Source organism: Anguilla rostrata, chromosome 10, assembly GCF_018555375.3.
Source record: "Anguilla rostrata isolate EN2019 chromosome 10, ASM1855537v3, whole genome shotgun sequence".
NCBI classification, from domain to species: domain Eukaryota; kingdom Metazoa; phylum Chordata; class Actinopteri; order Anguilliformes; family Anguillidae; genus Anguilla; species Anguilla rostrata.
In genome coordinates this window covers 31,488,025-31,502,118 of record NC_057942.1, presented here as the reverse complement: position 1 = coordinate 31,502,118, position 14,094 = coordinate 31,488,025, and the positions used below count along the sequence as shown (strand labels likewise).

Genomic DNA, 14,094 nt, shown 5'->3' with positions numbered 1-14,094 from the left:
TTAAAAGGATGTCTTTTTCTTTCAAATATCTTAGTTAAGGCTTTTTTTTTTATAATTCATTTCTGCATCTATTATCCCCGAGGTGTCCTCTGAGGCTACAGGGTAAGCCATTTGAAATGTGAAATTTCTTTTCGCGGCGTCTTTTTTTTTTGAACCGCTGTTAAAGTCTCAAATTATCCGCAAGGAAAGCTGGAAGTTTCCGCCGTTTGAACAAAAATCCCGGTTGCGTTTCTGGAGGCACCACGGGCGCTGCCAGGCTGCGGTTAGCGTCGGGGTAGGCGAGTGAACCCTCACGCTACCAGGAAAGCTAAAAGAAAAAAATCGTTTTTAGATGTACGGCAGCAAAAGGTCAAAGGTAACGCAGAGCTCATTCGCTGTCTCGGGCGTCAACTGCAACCCCTCGCCTCGGGGGCCCTCGCGCTGTGGAGACCGAGCGAAGGAAGGAAGGAATCCCTCCAGAGAGGTGAGCGCTCTCCTCTCCGGGCCCCATACAACAAGGCTACTGTACGCTACGTTCCACTATAAAGCTAAGAAAAATAAGAGCAAAACAAAACACCCCGTTTAATAATGAAACAAACAAAATAACGATCGCTTCATTGATATTGTGGAGATACAGTAATTCTCAGACGTGCCACATATCTTGGCTGTATTAACAGGAGGACGCTGGCGCACGTCGTGCGATCAATCGAAGGAAAGAATACCGAAGCGATCTGAAGGCATGATGAGCCCACCTCTCCGTGATTATATCCCTTTGCACCGCTTTCGTGCTAAAGCGCTACACTTAATAAAAGCCCAGATCGGAGGGTAAGTGCGGAGCCCCCTCGTCTTCCAGTGTGTGTAGTTAGCGGCAGCCCGGGCTAGCCGCGCGCGCTGTACCGTACGGTCGCCCTCTCTCCGCGCGCGGGGCACGGTGTCGAGCCGAGGAGGCGTCGGGCCTGCCGGGGCCCCGGTTTGCTAAGCGCCCGACGCGCCGGAGCGCGCTCATTAGGCGCCCTCGGTACCTCAGGTGTGGGTACGAAACACCAACCAGCCCCCCACCCCCACCACCACCACCGCCCCTACACCCTACAACCACCCCTTTCAAACACAAACTCCCCAGAGGCCCAACAGGAGAGAGTCGGCACAGTGGTGGGGGGTGGGATCGGGGGGTTGGGGGAGGGGGGGGGGGTGCCTGATGCCGAAGACCCAGAATTCCGCGGTGTAATGAGACGGGCGAAGCTTCCGGAAAAGGGCTTAAACGCGTCCCGTCAAACGGGCGCGTCATCCGCACCTTCAAATTCCGATACACACCGCTACTCCGTCCCTATCGAGGGTGACAGATGGAGAACAGGAACGGGGGCTTGGACTCGTACGTGAGGATGACTAACATCGCGTTATGCTACACGTGTGCGGCAGGCCAAAATGTGAGCAGTAAAGTCATTGTCATTTGGAGGACTATTACCTTAATTGCACCTATGAATAGGTTATGGCTCTAATACAAATTATGGCTTATAAAAAGAAACAATATATTTATGTGTGTGTGTGTGTGTGTGCTGTGTTTTCAATTGCTTTCTATTGGCTGAACCAATTAACACCTTACAATCAAACTCATTGGAAATTCTCCGCATTAAACTTGAAGACTGACTTTGTTTCCTTCACCCCAAAAAACAAGCAGATAAGCTCAAAATCAAATTGCATTTTCAACACCTCTATTTATTTGAACAGACGCGAGGCTCCCGGGCACTCCTCTGAACTGTAGCAATGTCCCGAGGAAAATAAGATTCCGGGCTGATATCTGTGTTTGGAATTTATCGGCGCTTTGTATTTTTCCACTTTAATCACAGCAGCTTAGCAGCCAGTGTCAAAACCAAAACCGCACTGCACTCGTCTGCACTGTCCCGGTACACAGCTGCCCTGCAAAAAGAAGAGGGGGGAGAGGGAAAGGGAGAGGAAAGAGAGGGGGGGAGAGAGAGAGGAAGAAAGGGAAGGAGAGAGGGAGGGAGCAGGAGAGAGAGCAACCGAGGCACCAAGAAAAAGAGAGAGAGAAAGGGAAGAAGAGAGGGAGAGAGAAAAAGGGAAGGAGTGAGGGAGAGAGCAGGAACGAGAGCAACAGAGGTACCAGGCAGGCATGACAGAGAGAGAGAGAGAGAGAGAGAGAGGGAGAGAGCAACTGAGACACCAAGAAAAAGAGAGCATGACAGAGAGAGAGAAAGAAAAGGAGAGAGTGAGGGAGAGAAAGGGAGAGATAGAGAGAGGGGGGAGAGAGAGAGACAGAAAGAGAGAGAGAGCATGAGACGGAGAGCGAGCGAGAGAAGAGGAGCGAGCGAAGCAGCGAGAATGTCGGCAGTGGTCTCCCCGGTGTCAGAATCCAGTCGCGTGTGAAAAAAAAAAAAAAAACTTCCCAACTTCCCCGGGCTGACGGGCGGCTGGGAAAGTTTGACAGATCAGAACGACGGCGACGCCGCCCTCCCGCTCGTTGGCACGCGGCGCGCGTCTGGCGCGCGGAGACCGCCTGTCAGACGCCCGCGACTCCGCGGAGCAGCGAGGGACCCTGCGGAGCAGCAGATGGGCCATTAAGGTAGTATTAATGTACACGCCATCAGCTTCCTCCTCTGCCTGGGACCTGCTCTTTAGAACTCGGAGCAGCTGCTGCCATTTACGGCGACAGCCCCCCGCTAACTTTCGCCAACTGGCACCGGCTGACTCTTTGTACCTGAGACTCTTAGCCTGCCCCCCCCCCCCCCCAAAACCCCAAACCCACCACCCCACCCCCCACCCCCCCCCTTAAAAACGTTTGCTTTTTCAAGCCTGTCTTCCAGGAAGATCCACAGTCTCTCGCTCACTGTCTCTCTCTTTCTCTCTCAACACACACACACACACATCCAACCATATCCACGCAAACATAAATACATTAACCACGTACACATAAATTAACATTCAGCCTCACGCACGCGCCGCACACGCACACACAGACATGTCCCAACAGACGTACGCACGTTCAAGAGTCAAACAGATGCACACACATAAACATAAACACACGTTCACAATAGCATTAATGCAGATACACTCATTCAGACATACTCAGACATAAAACCAACACTCACACACACACACCTCCCACACACACACACACACACACACACACACACACACAGTAGGGTACTGTCTTTCCGTGGCTGTCCTGATGCACATTAATGTCATGCTTTAATTGAGAGGAAATTGGCAGTTGGTGAAATGAAAGAATAATAATTTTTAAAATCCACCCATTAGATAAGTGTTGCAATCAGCAATAACCCATCTGGGTAAATGGACAGAAATGGGATACATTTTGACATCATTATTCAAATCACACTGATACAATTCCTCTAAGCCAATTATTATTCTCCCTCAATATTCCCACAATGCACCACGTCAGACTTCTGTTGCAGTTTGCAATTGCTCCCCACTCCAGCATAAAACCTGGGTTATATAAACTGGTGGTGTCATGCCAACCAAGAGCACAATGCTAGCTAACCTTGGAAAAGTATTACCTTCTCATTGTGTTCAGCACAATGCAGACATGTCCAACAGTCACTTACAGCAAAAGAAAAAAAATCTATTTTCAGATTAATGGGGAAATGATAATCAAATCAATAAATTAATATATGAATATTAATGAGATAAATCAGAAAAAAATGCCAGAAATAATAACTTACTCAAATAGGGTTGGGACATTGTGTTTTTTTCATTTTTCGATAAAACGATCTGATTGAATTTTGTCTCGTAAAACGTACCGCTCATAAGCCAAGCGGCCATCAAATTTAAACATGCAGATGTTGTGAAACTGCTCGTCAAGCAAGACTGTGAGTGAGCTCTGTTTTCGCCTCTCTGTCCCCCTCACCCCCTCACCCCCTCATCATATCTGAGTCTCGTTCTTTTTCTCCAGATGTATCACGTTAAGTCAACAGGCCGGAAATATTTTATCTGATTGGTGGACGGAGGTGGAAGGGCCGGTACTTGGGGTGCGAGGGGTCAAAGGTCACGGATGAAGGCGGCTCGGCCTCCGGTGAATACTGAACCTACCGCAGTCAGGAAGCCGCCAGCGCCGGGTTCATGTCACGGGTCTGCACGGCGGGGGGGCCGTCCACCGCTTATCTACAGTCAGAGAAGGCCTTCCCCCCCCACCCCATATCCGCCGGTTTGCGTCCCTGCTACACTCGATCCGTCCCAGTCACCTTTCCCCCCCCGGCCCCTTTCAGAGACTGCTGGCTCTGTTCCACCCCTCGCCCAAACTACCCCTTTTTTTACCATGAGGAGCAAAACAAGTCACCCCCCCCCCCCCTTCCCAATAACGCTCGCCGCCACCCACCCCCACCCCAGCTCACTTTCTCACGCCTTGCCTTTCAGGGGGAACCGAGGACACGGAATGTGGGGAGAAGAGGAGGATGTAAGAGAGGAGAAGAAAAAAGAAGAGAAAAGGGGGTCGGGGTTAGAGCCGCGGTTTCGTTCACCGGGACCCCCCCGTCTTGTAGCCCCCCAAGAGCACCACCCCCCCCTCCCTCCCCTCCCACAGCAGACCCCGCCCGCCTCGCCTCTCAGTACACCCCTCCCGCAGCAGACCACCCCCCTCAGACCCCCTCGAGACCCCCTTCTCTCAGTTACACCCCCCACAGCAGACCCCACCCCCTCTCCTCTCAGTTACACCCCTCCCGCGCAGACCCCACCCCTCTTCTCTCAGTTACACCCTCCTCAGCAGCAGACCCCCCCCTCTCCTCTCAGTTACACCCCTCCCACAGCAGACCCCCCCTCCCTCTCCTCTCAGTACATCCTCCAGCAGACCCCCCCTCCCTCAGCACAACCCCCCACAGCGACCCACCCCTCTCCTCTCAGTTACCCCCTCCCACAGCAGACCCCACCCCCTCTCCTCTCCTCAGTTACACCCCTCCCACAGCAGACCCCCCCCCTCCTCTCCTCTCAGGTACACCCCCCCAGCAGCAGACCCCACCCCCTCCCCTCCTCTCAGTTACACCCCTCCCGCAGCAGACCCCACCCCTCTCCTCTCGTACTCCTCCAGCGACACCCCCCCCTCTCAGTACACTCCTCCCAGCAGACCCGCCCCTCTCCTCTCAGTTACCCCCTCCCACGCAGACCCCCCCCTCCCTTCTCTCAGTTACCCCCTCCCAGCAGACCCGCCCCCTCCTTTCGTTACACCCCTCCCACAGCAGACCCCACCCCCTCACCTCTACTCTTCGCACAACTCGCTCCCCCGCAGACCCCGCCCCCTCGCCTCTCCTCTCAGTAACACCCTCCCCAGCAGACCCCGCCCCCTCTCCTCTCAGTACACCCCTCCCCGCAGACCCCACCCCTCTCCTCTCCTCTCAGCTACACCCCTCCCGCCGCAGACCCCGCCACCGGCCCGTGCTCGGCTCCTGTGTCGCCCTGGTAATAGAGCACGCCTCTCTGATTGAGGAGATACGGCGCTCGGGTCTCACATGGCGAGTCAAATGCGAACCCCCAGGACAATGTGTCAGTGTCCCCGTCAAGCACACAGGTGCCCGAGCAGGCTGCTATCATACCGTGTTAGCCCACCGCGCTTAGCGTTTCGGTTTCTCAAGAACTCGGTAACTGGCGATAGTCGTTTGGACACACGCTCACGCGCGCGTAAAATCTGTCATTGTGTTTTATATTCATCACTCAAAATTGGTTTTTAAAACTGATTCATAAATGACAAAGATGATGAACAAAAACATGGAATTCAAAACAATTTCGCACAGCAGTGTCCCAACATACCGCACATGTAAGACTGACCGTGTCATTTTAAATAATTCCTGCTCTTAATGTCCTCACATATTCTCCTCTGAGCTAATCCCCAGTATAAAGAACCCAGCTAAAATGCTCTTAAAGCACTTTTCAGTGTGTGCACTAATTTCATTAAGACTCATTCAGAAGGGCGGGCATTTCAACGCAGAAATCGCACGTTAGGCCATTTTGACAATGGCCTAACCTGCGAAACAAGCCCTGCGTTTTACACAAATATAAAGTGTTTCTGTTTTTTTGTTTTTTGTTTTTGTTACAGAGGGACTAACTGCTGCCACCAACCATCCAGTTAGCCAATGCCGCGAACAGGCAGGGGAAACGGATTCGGCATCCGGAGGAAACTCGCTCGGCTACGAAAACCGGATCGCGTTTTTTTTATTTACGAGGTGCGAGCGATCGCTTTGACATGCAAATGCGCTCAGAGTCTCCCTAATGCCATCCCGCTATTGTGTCGGCATGATCGCCGCGCTAGGACAAGCGAGCCGCTTTAAGAGAGAAAACAGGCGAAGACCGGAGCTGTAGCGCTGAAGCACTAAACAACGTGCGCGCGTGGGCGTCGCTGTAAATAGGCTATTTTATTTTCACTCCCCCTTGCACCGGAAGAATGGAGGCATTAAGACGCCTGTAAAGTCGTGCTGTTATTCTCCCCCCCCCCCCCCACCCCCCACCCTACAAGACGATTATCGTCAAAGAAAATATTTATCCCTTATTTTCGGCGCGGTAAAGAGGGGCGCCCGTAATCGCATTATCGTTTGTGTCGCTATCCAGATCAATCGCGGACGCGGCCGTCGAGAAGCCGGTTCGCGCTTTCGAAAACATTTGTTTGCTTGATTGGCCGACTGAAAAATCCCCGACCAAACAAAAACACGATCCTTTCTTCTTATTGTTATTATTAATAACGTGGAGAGAGGCCAGATATGAACGAGGGGAAGTACGCAATGATTACCATTTGTTCAAGTGACCCGCGGAAGCTTCTAGAAGGGCGTCGGCTGGCGCAAAATCGGAGCTCCGTTTCCCTTCCTCCTCCGTGCGCGCGCGCGTAGGGGAAGAATAATGTTTGAGGATCGCCGACTGCGGCTGGCGGCGCTCGCTAATAACGCCCGGAAGAGACGGGCGAGGAGGCCGTTCGGAGGAGGGAAGACGGGCCTCGGCGCGACGGCGCGCTCTGAGGATTCCGCGAACGCCGCGCGAGCGCTCCAGGACAATCCGCAGCGCTGCGTCGGCGCGCGTTTCGTTTCAGTCGAAAAAGTGAAAGGGAGTTGCAGGGGAAGATGCACTTCAGAATGAGGCTTTTTGTTTGTTTATTCCTTACTGCAAATATCTTGGCAAACACACAGACACTGCCTCCCTCTCACACACACACACACGCGCGCGCGCACACACACACACACACATATTCTCTGTCTCTCTCTCTCTCTCACACACCGGCCCCACACAAACACACACACACACAAGCAAAAAAAATAAAAAACCCCCCCCCACTCAGCCAGGAACGGGACGAAACTCCGTCATCCGAGCGTGACGTCTCGGAATTTTCGAACCTAACGAGAGAGCTTTTTTTTTTTGGCAGCTTCCGTCGAAAAAGGCAGACACTGATTAACAAAACACTTCGGAGTACAAGGCACAGCGGTGCTCAAAGAAAACAGCGATGATCTCCACTTAATCGCGGAAAAGCCCAGAGCATCTGCCAGCGGAGGGGCAGGAGCCGCGGAGCGCGCGCTCGCTCCGATAGGCTGTCATCTCCGGAGAGCCCCGGCCATATGCTCTGCTCCGCCCGCAAACTCCAGAGAAGTTAATTTTCTGACAAAACGCCGGGATAAATATGACATTCAAACAAGTGTGCTCGCTCAGGTTGAACAGGCGTTCGCGGGCGGGTTTTTTTTTCTTTTTTACCGCGCGTGTCACGTTTATGCGTCGTTTTAAAAAAAAAAAACCTGGGAAAAACACGCGAGTCTGTCGGCGGCGTACGACCGCACACACAGTGTACACAGTACAAACACGCGTGCAAATATACTGTACATATCCACGCTCGAATATGAAAAAAAAACTAAATACAAAAATATCATACACCTAAATACATATGCAAAAATGCCGTACACGCAGAGACACACGGACACACACACACATTCACATACATACACACACAGACACACACACACACACATAGGTGCGCACACACACCCCCCCACACACACACACACACACCCACCCATACACCCCTACACACACACCGATGCCCTGAGCTCGTATTTCTGGAATAACAATATCATTAAATGGAATGACGTGCATTTAAGAGGCCAAAATCGAGAACCAGTGTGGGTGTCCCTCTCTCCGTGCAATCTCACATTCTGATTTTCCAAAGCCATTGTCCACCAGGAGATTGTCTTTCATTGCGTTTCCCCACAGCGCGGCGCTGAAACAACGTCGATCAAACTGTTTAATAGGGACGGCGTATAATGGGCTTCTGTTGCAGGTGAAATGCCAGAGCGGCCAAGGACAAAGGGCTCGCAGGTGCGAGCGGAACCGCCAGCTCACCTTATCAGCTCGGAGATAAAGGAGATCGCGTTTCTGAATTCTCATTGGCCGGGAAAAACACACACCGAACCCCGCCCCACCCCCCACCCTTTCTCTGTGTGATGCTCCTAGGACCTTAGGGCCGAGGGGCACCTCACACGCAGGTCCTCACGTCGGCGTACGATATCGCACGCTGAGCCCGTGGAAGCCCGCCGGCAGGCCGGGCAGGACCCCTGGAACAAAGAGCGCCGAAGAGCCGCGTTCTTTCGGTTCCGCCTTGGGCTTCAGGCCTGTGGAGGCCCGTGGTTAGGCTGCGCTACACCAGAAACGCTGAAGGGGGGGAGCAGGTATTCGAACGCGGCTGCACTGCAGCTGTCGCAGACATGACGCATCACGTGCATACCTAACACCGAGGGCTGGCCCAACGGTTATTTTCACTCTTCACTGATGCGGGGTGCAGACAAACATCTTTATCAAAAAAGAAATAAGGTTCGTCCTCCAATGTGCGCGTTCCTGCCACATTACTAGGAGGAAAAGGAGCCACTGCTGTCAGTTTCCAGGGAATTAATGATAAACGCATCGTGGACACACTAATGACTACCAACTCAGAACACAATGACAGGAAACTGGTTTCCATGTGTTTCAATGAAACAAAATGGCTGGTTGATGGACAGGAAGACACAGTAACCACATTTACCACATTGCATCTCAGCTAACATGAAACGTTCTCACAATGTGGCTGCCATGTATTGGCAATGTTATAACACTGACAAAACTTTCCAGTAACATTGCGAGAACATTTTGTGTCATCTGGGATGGCACCCATGGAAGTCCCATTCCAGCCCTGAGGGGTTACAGTGGCATAACCCACAGAGTTGGGGTACTGCAGTGTATGAGGAAAGAGTGAAATTAAATGAGTGTGCAAATTTGAGCCCGTGAACTAGCGAGTGAACTCACACCCTAAATTGGAGGGGATTTCATTTCCATAACATTTAATTCTGGAGCTGTCCCACTCAGTTGAATACAGTAGTCAGGATGTTTAAGGAGACAGAGTGCATGAAAGCTCCTTTTTTTTTTTTTGCCCCCCGGAGATACCGGGCTCACTGCCGCGATTAGCTAGTCTTGCTAATTGTATTCCATATTTATTACGCTGATAAATGAAAAATTAATGATAGCTCGAACTTTAATAACCCCCGTCGCCAGAGTCGGTTTTAAAGGACAAATTCAGGGATTTCTTAAATAAAGCCAGGTTGATTGGATGAAACGTTTCATCTTTTCCCGGGTGGGCTCCCCGTATCCGTTAATTACCAGCTTTGTTTAACTAGACGTGAGACGCGAGTTCGCCTTCTCTCTCCCGTTCGCATGAAAGGTTATGATTTTGCAAGAAATCATCTTTCGACGAGCAAACCGGAAGGCACATCTTTTATAAAAACTGTTCTTTTGGAACATGAAATGTGACTGTGTGTGTGTGTGTGCACTTGTGTGAGTGTTTGTACCTTATTGAACCTGTGTTTTGTAGTTGTCCAATGACCATGATATGCACTTTTGTACGTCGCTTTGGATACATTTGGCTAAATGTAATGTTATATATACACATTATGCATACACAAAACCATGCAGTAATTTGTATATATAGAACTCCATAAACATCTTAAATTTTATTTGTGTTGGTGAGCGTGCATTTATATTCTGCGCATTTTAGGCGTATTCCACAGGTACCTGATTCTCCTTGAAGTCCATTTTCCTGAAGTCGTGGCCCAGCTGAGCGTAGAAGTTGTTGCCGAAGCTGAAGGCCTCTCCGGAGGGGGTCCAGATGAAAGTGTGTCGGCTGCCGCAGGCCACGCCGGCGACCTCCGCGGCCCGCCCCCCGTCGGCACCGGACCCCCCAGGGGGCAGGAACACCTCCGACGGACGGTCCCTCATGTTTCTCTCTCCGTTTCCCAGCCTGCAACGGTCAAATGCCATGAAAATACAGTACAATACTGTGTCAGCTCAAGAATTACACACTACAACGCATCACACTCATTACAAATGTCCCTACAGCTTCATTTGGGGAATAAAGAACATTATAAGTGCAGTTTCCTTAAATAAAGAATCAGTGTCAATAAGAAAAACTGTATGTATGTAATATTATATAGGATCAACTGTACTGCACTTGTCAATTACAGTAAAATTTACACTATAAGTGTGTTGATTTAAACTGCACATTCACAAAATTATTATTATTGCTTCTGTAAATTAAGAACAAGATAGCTATCTGAATCTGAAAAAGTGGTATAATACACTTGATGAGTATTGACTATAAAAATGACTCCAACAGTAAGTGATTTTATATATTGTTTTGCAAATAATCTCAACATATAATTATAAAAATACAGACGGTCACATATAACAAAATATAGAGGCATCAAAACAGTCGACAATTCTACCTTTTTCATACCTAACTGACAGTGTCTTTTGACCTATTATAGGGTGTGATTTCTGGCTAGGGGGTACCAACCTTCAAAACCAGTTATGGGAATTATAATGTGATCAGAAGTGTTCTAGATTTAATCGAAATTGGGCCTCAAGCAGTATCTAAATTCAGTTGTCAGTCTCTGTCTACCTATCCCCCACGATGTCATCTACTGCTTGAGAAAAAAAAAAAAAAAAACACAGCTCCTGACCAGCACGTTAAACTCAAAATACAACTCCCAATAACACAGAGCTGTCTGCTTGTTTTGCACTCAAGCAAGAACCTAACCAACAATTTTCCATTATTTCCAGCGAGCGGGAACAAAAGGTCCCTGCTTGGCTGCTCTCGAGAGCACATATTGATTACAGCGATACTTTAGCACAGACAAGACCACAGAGGGGTCAGCATCATTCTCAGCAGAGAGAGTTTGCCAGCTTTAAAAAATTCACACATTGGACTTCTTGTTTCTTTTTCTTTTTTTTTTCCTTTTTCTTTTTCCTTCTCCCCCGGTCGTTGTAAACAGAGAGCGCATTTCCCATCTGAGAGAAAGTTGTGTAACCGTGCGCGCAACCCTTGCTCTCCAAGTGGGTGTCTGGAACCGAGCGACCCCTGACTAGCGCTGGCGCTAACCCTCCGGAGCGCTTTAATCCGCTTAGAAGGGTCAAAGCGCCAAGACAAGAAAGGATGGCTTTCAGGGAGCGGCGCTGCTCTCGCCCCAGGTAGCTGAGGACCCGCGAATCCCTCTCCCCCCGGCCGTTAACCGCCCCCTAGCATGTCATTATACCCCGATCCTGCACAGAGCTTCGTCTCTCAACACGCCCCCTGCACACAAAATCAGCAGACGGCGCTGGCGGTGAAACGTTTACCCCGAGAGCTGTGGTCCATCTTACACTCAAACACAACATTTTTTTTCCAGCTTGCAGAAAAGGCAGGTGAATTCGGAGGACTGAAAAAAAAAAACTGATTTGATGACATCTGAATCAGCACAGCTATATTACATTACATTACAGGCATTTAGCAGACGCTCTTATCCAGAGCGACTTACATTGTATCCATTTATACAGCTGGATATATACTGGAGCAATGCAGGTTAAGTACCTTGCTCAAGGGTACAACGACAGTGTCCTAGCAGGGAATCGAACCTGCGACCTTCAGGTTACAAGACCAACTCCTTACCCATTATACTACACTGCCGCCATATTATTCAGGTTTTTTGTGAGGCATGCACATCGGGGGGGAGGAGTTGAAAATTTGCCAGTGAATGCGAACGCTGTCTCTCATTTGGTAAAATGTTTTTTTGTTTTGCTCATATATGCAAATCCAGTTACACTCAGACCGCAAAGCACGGTATAATCATTTTTTGTCATATGTTCATAGCTTTTTTTTGTTCTATTACGTGCGGCATAAGCATGCAATTAGCCCTGACAATGGTATAATTTATAAATTATGTATTCATCCAGTGATTTATTAAGCGCAGTAATAAGCAGGTTAAATGTCTTGCTAAATAAGATAACAGCAAAGCCTTGCCTGGGAATCAGATATACAACAGTTATACACACTGTCACCCTTTTGGGTTACAGCCTCTAACAGTTATACCACACTGCCACCACCTGCACACTTGCTGATTATCATAATGCTAACTTTGCACTTAAATTATTTCACACGAATGAATGAACGTAACGAAACCCCCCTAATAAAACAAAACTGTTTTTAAACTTACTGTCCACTGCTTCCGTTTCCCCAGGTGAAGATCCTGTTGTCAACTGTGGGAGAGAAATGCACAGTAAAATACATGTGAATTACAATATTTACAGTGTACAATACTTATTTACCAAGTGTCCGCCATTTTAAATTGTTGCACCCTATTCGAGCAGTTGATAAGCACACACCTTAATAGCCCTCACGATTCCATTCCTATTTAAAGAATAATCAGTATAAAAATAATCTATTTCTTGTGATTTTAAGATATTTTTAAGACAAGTGAATTGTAATGACTGGGGAAAAATGGTTTTGAACCAAACTTGATTAATTGACCATTCATGGCCAGCCATGAAGCCCTCAAGTGACTTTGAGAACTACAGTACATAAGCACTATATCACTTCATTAGAAAGAGAAGTGGTTTGGTCCAGGTGATGAAAATATCAGACCTGTTGAATGTCGCGACCGTGGTAAAAACAAGGAAGGACAGACAGAAAGAAAGCATCATGCCCCCCTTTTTAAAAAGAACAAGGCATGTCGCTGGTCCGTTGGCCTAACTATGCGCACCGTCACTGACCGCCTGGGGCGTTCACGGCCGCCGATTTGTAACCTGCGCGAAAGCATTACCGCCAAAACAGGCCGCGACGGGAAGGGCCGCGAACCCCCGAGGCCTCGCCGAGCGCGAGACGGCGTCGAGCTCCGCGGCGTTAGCACGATGTGCCAACGTCATGTTGACTTCACTGGAATGGTGACCTTCTGGGCCACCTGTCAGAAATGACTATAGAACGTTATGGCGTGCTTATGAAGGTTTCGTGTAACCATTCTCCATGACGCCTCATTGAGAGCGCTACTGAAATATTGTACCAAAGCGGTATTGGCGTCCGTGCCACTGGACAACGTGAAAGAATCGCGTTGCTTTGGCCCTTACGGCCAGACGAGCAAGAGAAAGAAATCGCCTCAGACGAGAGAGGGGGGATCTGCTCGGGGCTCTCATCCAATTACAGAGGGTAGGTGTCCGTGCTCCAAACATCATTAGACAAAAAAAGGAGGGGAGAAAAACGCAGGGCGCGGGCACATTAAACCACGGGAGTCGAACGTAACAGGGGCGGTAATGGAGCCATGCATCTTCCCCTCCGGCCCGACGGGAGGCGGAAGGGCCGAGGTGGAGGCCGTTTCGGACCAGCGGTCCCCCCCAAACCCCCCCCCCCTTCCCGGGCCAGGTGCGCGAGGATCCGGCCAAAATGCCAACGAAAAAAAAAAATGTGCAGATGACCCCTTGGTGCAGACTGCATGCCAGGATCATGGATCACAGATTTCCATAGGAATCCTGTTCCCATCCTGTTCCGTATAATGTAACATACGCTATACAATGCATAGCGTTTTCCACCGCTGCAGACAGGTGATACAATATAATCAGCGCTGTAGTCTTAAATTAAGGGCATGGGATGAACATTACCCTGCAATGGATTGGCGACCTATACGGGGTGTATTCCAGCCCAAAGCATGCTGGGATAGGCTCCAGCTACCCGTGACCCTGACCAGGAATAAGCAGCTTAGACAATGGATGGATTGATAGGTGAATGTTTATGAAGTTAACTAGCAGAGGCGATTCATTTAATAAAACTGTGGTTTATGGCGTTAGCAGAAAAGT

The 14,094-nt window shown here is 49.6% G+C and overlaps 1 protein-coding gene across 2 annotated transcripts in view; it reads right to left on the bottom strand.

Moving 5' to 3' along the window:
- Window positions 1-14,094, bottom strand: part of LOC135233206 (probable E3 ubiquitin-protein ligase HERC4) — a 367,748-nt gene that overhangs the window by 292,357 nt on the left and 61,297 nt on the right. For both annotated transcript variants that reach the window (XM_064296521.1, XM_064296519.1), the window contains exons 3-4: window positions 12,465-12,507; window positions 10,009-10,234 (exon numbers count right to left, since the gene is read on the bottom strand). In XM_064296521.1, the coding sequence (XP_064152591.1) occupies window positions 10,009-10,212 (204 nt within the window). In that variant the 5' untranslated portion in view covers window positions 10,213-10,234; window positions 12,465-12,507. The remainder of the gene's footprint in view (window positions 1-10,008; window positions 10,235-12,464; window positions 12,508-14,094) is intronic.